An 8371-nucleotide genomic window follows, 5' to 3' on the forward strand; every position below is an offset into this window, starting at 1 on the left:
ATAACACCATTGCCTTCATTAACCCCTTCACTAATTGCATGTTCTCAGTCTAAATAAAATTGTTTGATATTGCCAAGAATCAAATAAAAATTATGCCTTTTCACAACCAAGGGACTCTCGTAAGCTGAATAAACTTGAATAGAGATAGCAAGAACAAACTATGTTGGAGGAATTAACACCTTCATTGTGATTGACTTTGTATTTTTATTCTTGTTAATAAGATTATTGTAAGTGGTTTAAAGGATATGTATCATGGTGAAGGGGTTAGAAGTGATCTACCATGAACCCCTTTACATTGTGTGGTGTTCCTCCAGACATAATAAAGATTGCTTACAGAATACACTGTCATACCTAAGGAGTCACTGGAAGGTTGTTTTAAATTTTGTCACTGCAGAAGGTTTCACTGATTTTTTGAGAACTGACGTATTAATTTCATTTTTTCTTTTATCACTTCCTTGATAAATAAATAAATCAAATATATATATATATATATATATATATATATATATATTATGTACACTAGCACCCAAAAGTATCTTTAAAGTCTGGTGCGAAGAATGGCAAAATAAACAGAATGAAACATTATTCCCGGCCACTTGTTGTCTCGGTATGGTTGGTACGCATGGTTAGCCATCATAGAAGGTACTGCTAATAAGCAAATCAACGTCACTGTGTGACTGCAAACATCCATTGGCTTGTAAATGGTAACAGTTTAGTAATATTTACACCTCTGTGGTAAAGAATATAACCCATTACACACATTATATTGTGATAAATGCATCTTGGGAAACACAGTAACTGTGACAGGCAGAGTTGCCTTATTCCAATATAAAGGGACTGCGATGGGCTAAGTTGTCACGTCCGAATATAAGTGAAGAAATGAATTCTCCAAGCTAGGCCTATATTAGACCATATAGCCCTGATAGTGTGATGAGAGTGCTATCTTTCAGCTGAGTAGCTACCCGGGTGGGGCGTGAACTCGCTACCTCACGGTCTTGAGCTACACACGCCACCATTGAGTCACCCAGCCCCCCTTGAATATAAGTGAAACTCAGATTATTAAACAACATGAGAAAAATACCCATCACAATTCTTTCATTATCACAGCTACAAATAGATTAACAATGCAGAGGTTAATAATAGCCTATAGGGTTTGCATGTCTGACAGTTTTAACCACACATCAGTATTTATACATACTACCATATGTGGCGATATCTTGGTTTCGGAAGGTATTATGGTGTGGTGTTTTGTTACGTGAATGGCACAGCTTCACAGTAGGTGTCGTGGCTACAGTCATGGTAGTATCTGTTCTGGATGCAGGCAGAAGAGACACTGGTTATTAGATAGATAAAAGGAGTCGCCCCAAAGTGTATTTAACCTTATCTTGTATTTATTTTACATATATAATGTCCAATATAAGAATGAATCTCGCATGTCACCACCACAGTACGGCTGGTGTGTCAATGACAAATGGGTTTATACACTGCTCTGGGGATTAGTTTCAGATAAGTTTGTTTACTGTCTTTACACTTCATTTATCTCTACCTGTCTCTCTAGTATTTTTATGCCGTTCACATTATACTGGGCGTCATATGTCTCCCAGTCATAATCACAGATAATATATAAACACTTTCTCAAACATATCAGTTCTGGGAAAGCTTGTATAATATTTGTCTAGAGTGATGATATTCTTGTGCTGACACTCGTGAAAGCATTACAGATGAACCATAGAAAGATTAATCGTGCCTATTTTAAAACTAACTAGTCTTACTATGTCATCATAATAACATCGAATACTGTACATCTTTATATGACAGAGTGATTAGTGTTACATTAGATAGAAGATGGTATATAAAATCCCAGGTCGTATGCAGGTGTATGGCAACCACTCCCCAGCAAGCAGGGCTACCAATTTTGTTGCCACTTCTCACAACACGTTTCAGATACATCAACCATTGCATCAGAATGTATAGCACTTTATTTTAAAGATACTTTTGGGAGCTAGTGTACACACACACACACTCACACGCACGCATGCACGCACAGTAGATGCTCAATTTAATGAACTAATTCAGCCAACCCCCATTCCGTTATCTCGAGTTTTCTGGTAAATCGAGTTCCATGACCAAGGCTCAATATAAAGGAAAATTTTCCAGTACCTGTATTTTGAGCTATTATCTGCAAAATCTTGAAGACAACCCAAATCTAGCAAACTATGCTAACTCTCAGTGCTTCACACAGCAGTCTGAACTCATAATTAGTACCCCCAGAAATCCATTATTGTGTATGGAATTTTCTTCAAGGAATTATGCTCGATTTAATGGAAATTTTCTGTTAAATAGGGCAAAAATACCAGAAAAATATACAGTAATTCCGTTATCTTGAGCTTCTGCGTAATCGATGTTTGTTAAATGGAGCATCTACTGTACATACTGTATGTACTTTCCTTATTAACTGTCAGTTTTTTTTATGCACATGCAAGCATGCTGGAGCTTACATAAACAGGCGAGACGATTCGTCATATTATATTGTGTCGTTTGTAAAGGCTTCAACATGCCTACATGTGTCAGCCTTGGTCACTTAATGGCAGCTGTCCACATTGCTTAATCTCTGGCAGCCTCCCAGTTCAGTTCCTTATCCCTGAGGTCACGCTCTGTGACCTCATCCCAGGTCTTTTTTTTTTTTTTTAACCTGCCTCTCAGAACCTTACCCCCAGTGTTCACACCTCTCACTTTCCACACCCAGTTGTCAGCCTCCATCATCTTTGCATTCACTAACAATTTCAGTCTAATCTTCCTCATCACAACACCACAATGCACTCCAATCCCATCCTTCCTCTCAACTCTTCACTCACAGCCCTAGCCCCCCCCCCCCAGACATCGCATTTAAGGATGCATTACACGTCCATGTAATCATTGTCATTTCTGTACATTTAAGCCTGTGAACATCCTCATCCTATACTCCATAGGTCTCACTACCATATAGCATTACACTCCTAACAAATGCTGCATTGATGTACTGTGTAATTTTAAAGTTTTTGATGCCCACTTCTCCACTTTGAAAACGAATGTTTTTCGGAGAAGAAAGTTATTCTATTACTCAAGAAAGAAGCACTAGTGAATGCAGTCCTTGAGCTCACTAGTTTGTCTGAAGGTCGAGCATTTGACTTTGCCTTGTGATACTGACTTTCAACAGCAGTAATTGTTCTCAAAGTCAGATTTCTTTGTTCATGCCTGATCCGTTACCCTTGCAACAACTTTTGTCCAGATTGGATTGGAACTGTGAATGACCTTGACCTTTGATTTTATCCAGATTTGAGTCGTGTTACCCTTGCCATACCTTGAACCCTTCCACAGAGAATTTATCTTGCTGTGTTACCTTTCCCTGGGACTTTGACTGAAACTGAATCCCTTTTTCCTTGCCTTACACTGAATTCTTCCTCAAAGCTTAATCTAAACTGGAGAGAAAGCATATTAGCCGGCCTCGCCATGGGACCTTGACCTATGACTTACTGTTCTAAAAAACAGTAGGTCATCTCCATGGCTAATCCTCAACCCTTCCACCAAGTTTAATCCAAATAAGGTGACAGTTGTGTTAGTTATTTTGATTTTGCACGGACACACGAGTTAAACGTTGACCTTTGATTGTTCTCGTAATTAACTCTCTTAATTTTTGCATTAACCTCAACACTTCCCTGAAGTGTAAATTGGGTAAACACTGTTTATGTATACTTTATGGGGTCAAACTTTGACCTAGCTCCTTGACCCTCACCTTTGACTTATTATTCTCAAAAACAGTAGGTTACCTCCTTGGATAGCTGGCTAGCCATCAACCCTTCCACCAAGTTTAGCTAAAATCAGATAAGAACTGTATTATTTTGTTCACACAGACACGCGTCAAATAAAATGATACCCTTCTTTCGTGTCACGAGTATGAGTACATAAATGTAAACAAAGCCTCATAATTTGTCGTAACACATCCTTACCTAACCTAACATGACCTGACCTGACCTGATGACCTAACCAAATGTAAACTAATGTAAACCTAACAGCGTAACCTAAGACGTAACTACTCTGGCCTAACTTGAACTGACCTTCCCAAACTTAACTAAACTTGACCTGACCCATATGACCTATCCAACCCTGACTTAAGCAACCGTATCTTCTGAGAACAGAATTAAGTGAAATAACAAATATCAGTTTCCAGATGTCATCATGTGTTTCCTCTCCCATTCTGTAGTGTATCTCTGCTTTTGTCACATCATTGTTAATCAGGTATACAGGGGATTTTGTCTTATTTAGTGTATTGTTGTATTGTTTTTAGTACTGTTATTATGGTGTACATTTTATTTTATTGCCAGTCATATTAAGTGTATTTTTATTTATATACCAGTACTATATAAATTATTGTAACTGGCTATAGATAGATATATGCTTGTAGAATTATTCTTGTTTGTCTTGTTTATTTGTTTATTATTATTACAACAGTAGAGTTTAATGTTTTGTCACTTTACACCATATCATCTCGTCTACAGTTGCCATTGACCTGATTGTGCAACACATCCGAGACATCCTACGGCCTGGCCAAGCGGCAGATGATGACTCTCACCGTCACATCAAGCGCACCAGACACAACTCAGACAACTTCTTCAAGCGGCCACATTAATGCCCACAGCACTAAGATGCCCTCTATTTTGAAAGTACAGGAAACTAACTTAACTTTTCTTGAAGACTTCTTAATTTCATCTCAGAAAACTTCATCAGGTAACCACATACATTAGCTCAGTCATAAAATATCCTTTGTTTTGATGGTACAAATATTTGAAATTAAATTGTCATTTTTTTTTCTCAATCCCCTTCTGTATTTAAAACATGGTAACTTCTCAAGACCACACTAAATTTGTTGTAGAAAGTCTTTGTTGTGAAAATGTGTGAAGCTAATGATCATTTCCAGTTTCTTTGGGCCACACTAATGTAATCATTGCAGTATAAGAATACACAGTACAGTATTTTGGCTTGAAGTGAAGTTTATTAGTCAGTTTTCCAGGAGGCCCTACTAATGTAAACAAGAAAAAAACTTACATGTTTTGAAACTATTGAAGCCTACTGCAAGCTTCAGGTTCATTAGGTGGCCCCACTGAAAATCCTGGACACTAACCATCAGTCTTTCTTGAAGGGTGTCCATATCCCTGTCCTTATTAGATTTTTTTTTTTTTATTCCCACTGCCAAGTGATTTGATGAAGGTAAGGGTAGACATCTTGTAGTGTTGGGATCAGTGGAGTTTATTTCTAGCCTTTTCAGTACAAGATGTCCTCTCTAAACTGAATAAAAATTTTTGATGGCAGCAAGAATGAAACCTTAAAGGCATCACGGTACTGAAGGGGTAAGATCATTTGTTTAACGTCAACAGGTCCCTTCTGCTTCGTGAAAACTGTTGGATACAGTCACATCTCCACCTGTGTGAGTTTGGGAAGCTAGAAAAATTTTACAAGAATAATTTAATGCTTGTAACTTTTGGAAAAAAATAACTCAAGACTTGAGGTTACAGTACATTACATGTCCTTGTATGTGTTGTATTGAGAGTTCAGGAAGAATGGTGACCAGTGAGTTAAGACACCCCATCTGGATGTAAACATGAGGGTTTAAATCCAAGGATGGCAGTACTGTCAAAGACGAGGGAGAGTGGCCATGTGCAGTTTGCCACAAGGGCGTGGGAAGTAATTCCATCTTGTGTGGTGTTTGTGATAAATGGGTGCATAAGAGATGTAGTGGTATCAGAGGTAGACTGCGAGATAATGCTGATTTTATGTGTACGGCGTGCCGGGGAGAGCAGGTGGAGATTGTCAGACGTGAAAGAATTGAACTTGCTGGTGAATCTCTTGTGTGTGGAAGAGTTTTGTTATTTGGGAGACATGTTGTGTGCTGGAGGTGGGGCTGGAGCTAGCTCTGTGGCTAGGGTGAGAAGTGGTTGGAAGAAGTTAAGGGAGCTCTTTCCTCTCCTGACATTGAGGAGACTCTCCCTATGTGCTAAGGGGTCTTTGTATGCAGCATGTGTTAGGAGTGTAATGCTGTATGGCAGTGAGACCTGGGCAGTGATGGAGGAGGATATTCGCCGGCTCAGACGTACAGAAATGACAATGATTAAGTGGATGTGTAGTGTGTCCCTGCATCCAAGGTCTGGGGGGGGCTGGGTTCACGATGGAAGAGTTGAGAGGTAGGATGGGACTGGAATGTATTGGTGTTGTGATGAGGAGAGGTAGATTGAAATGGTTTGGACATGTGGAGAGGATGGGGGCTGATAATTGGGTGAGGAAGGTGAGAAGTGTTAATATTGGAGGTGGGGTTACGAGGGGTACACCAAGAAAGACATGGGACGAGGTCATTAAGTGTGACCTCAGGGTTAAGGGACTGAACAGGGAGGCGCAATGGATCGTGCAGCATGGAGAGCCGCCATTAGGTGACCAAGGCTGACGCATGCAAGCATGTTGGAGACTAAAAACGAAACGATGGTAATTGACACTGTCTCTCTGATAATGCCTGGGACAGACCCCACTGCTTGCTGATTTCCAGGTTGACTCTCCCACTGTTTCTCATTCCAGTTTTGTCACTTTTCTTTCTGCTTTCCACATCATGCATTGTATTTAATTATTCCCCTTGCTCCCTTATACTTTAATGCCATACTGTATTTTGTCATGTTGCTAGTTCATTATTTCTTCCTTCCTTCCTTCTCATATAATGCTTCTCGGGGAAAAGCAAGTGGTCGCTTACCATAAACCTGTTATCTGAGTTCTCTAACCCCAGTCCCTGTTCTCCTGGTGAATGGAGAAAGTGAAAAGGAGACAGTTCTGTCATGATAGCCTATCTTGAGAAAGAGTTCAGAAAGAGACATTTTAAGCATCCCAGCGTTTATTTTAACACAGAAAACATTTTTAATGTCAGAATAATAATAATGATTTTATTTTATTTTTAATTGCTTTTTAATGGTCACTGACTCACTAGATTTGAATGTATGGTGGTGGTTCATCATTAATATTTGTTAGTAGAGTAGGAGGAATCATCATCATCATCGTCATTGTCTGTTCTGCTCCCTTGTAAAAGCCCTTAAACAGGGGATGGCCTTGGCAGAATTACCTCCAGGCTACTATGTCGTCACATACCTCTCACTCTCAAGAACTCCTCATCCTCTTCCTTCTTTCTCACCTGATTACTGCTTCACTTTGTTTATACCACTTAATATATGGTGTGCCTCTTTCAGCTACACCATCTGTTTCAATGTCAGGTATGTGTTTTCAGCATTCCATCTGAGTGCATTGTTTGAGTATGTCCATACCATCACAGTGTAGCTCTTTTTATCCATTCAGAAATTCACATGGCATCCCCAGAACCTTTTCTTCCAACCCAAAACATTCATAATTTTCTCTACTTTACACCATTTATCATGCTTACACCTGCACCTGTTTTTTAAAATGTCATTGCTATAGCATGTAATGTAGAAATCACCTGCAAAAAAGTATAATATTGTCAGCAGCATTATTGCAAATCCATGCCAGCCCAAACCCACACAAGTGAAGGCCTGTGTTCATGTGATGCAACGGCGTAACATGAGCTTATGATGCTACACAAACTTTGTACAGTGGCCAGTATATTCTTTAGTCAACAATCCTCTTTCCACATTCCTTTCAAACTGTTTGACCGTAATGCAGTAATTCCTCATTAACGTGTCATTGTTCATTACAGTGTTAAGTGGTTAGGATGTGCAGTGAAAGGTGAGAGTTGACGCAGATCACATAAACATTTATCACTTAATACGTAGATTCATTTAAATACTTACTTGAAGCCTTAAATGATATTTCAACCCCTAAACCTCAGGGGCTTTCCTAGCATGGATTAGTATTATCAGATGCTAGGAGAGTAGTAGTAATTTTAATTGCAAACCTAGTGTAGATGTGAACTCAGCAGATTGCAGGCTCAAGTTATCTCCTGTTATCCATCATTCTCTTTTTGGAGGGTAGAGAGGGAATTGAAAGATCTGGCCAATGGAGCCATCCACTTAGTGCATAGTGCCATCACATGGTGTCCTTCTCCAGCACTGTTAGCAAAGTTGTACTGTATAAGTAGACCAACCATGGTCTTTCTGGCCAGCAGGCCCATCAGTCGCTGGCAAGTTGCTGCCCCTGCAGGGCCATCCTGTACATGAAACCTGTGCACCCTTACTCCATTATTTGGTTATATTGTTATCATCCATTATAGTAAATTGTTTCCCACAGGAAACCATTAGGCTTGTCGCTCATTGTAGTCACCTAAGGAAGAGGAAGGCAGCACTGCATGAAGTGAGTGGATGATGGTCACCACCACCTAGCAGAGTAAAAC

General features: G+C 39.5%; 1 protein-coding gene across 1 annotated transcript in view; it reads left to right on the forward strand.

Annotated features, from left to right (window-relative positions):
• LOC145395187 (uridine-cytidine kinase 2-A-like) overlaps nucleotides 1–4711 on the forward strand; it is a 59514-nt gene extending 54803 nt beyond the window's left edge. The window contains exon 7 of the mRNA XM_080268877.1: nucleotides 4536–4711. Within this exon, the coding sequence (XP_080125003.1) occupies nucleotides 4536–4666 (131 nt within the window). The 3' untranslated portion in view covers nucleotides 4667–4711. The remainder of the gene's footprint in view (nucleotides 1–4535) is intronic.
• Nucleotides 4712–8371: the final 3660 nt, after the last annotated feature.

This window comes from Coenobita brevimanus, chromosome 30, assembly GCF_032717465.1.
Source record: "Coenobita brevimanus isolate Jiangsu-jjx chromosome 30, ASM3271746v2, whole genome shotgun sequence".
Lineage (NCBI taxonomy): Eukaryota > Metazoa > Arthropoda > Malacostraca > Decapoda > Coenobitidae > Coenobita > Coenobita brevimanus.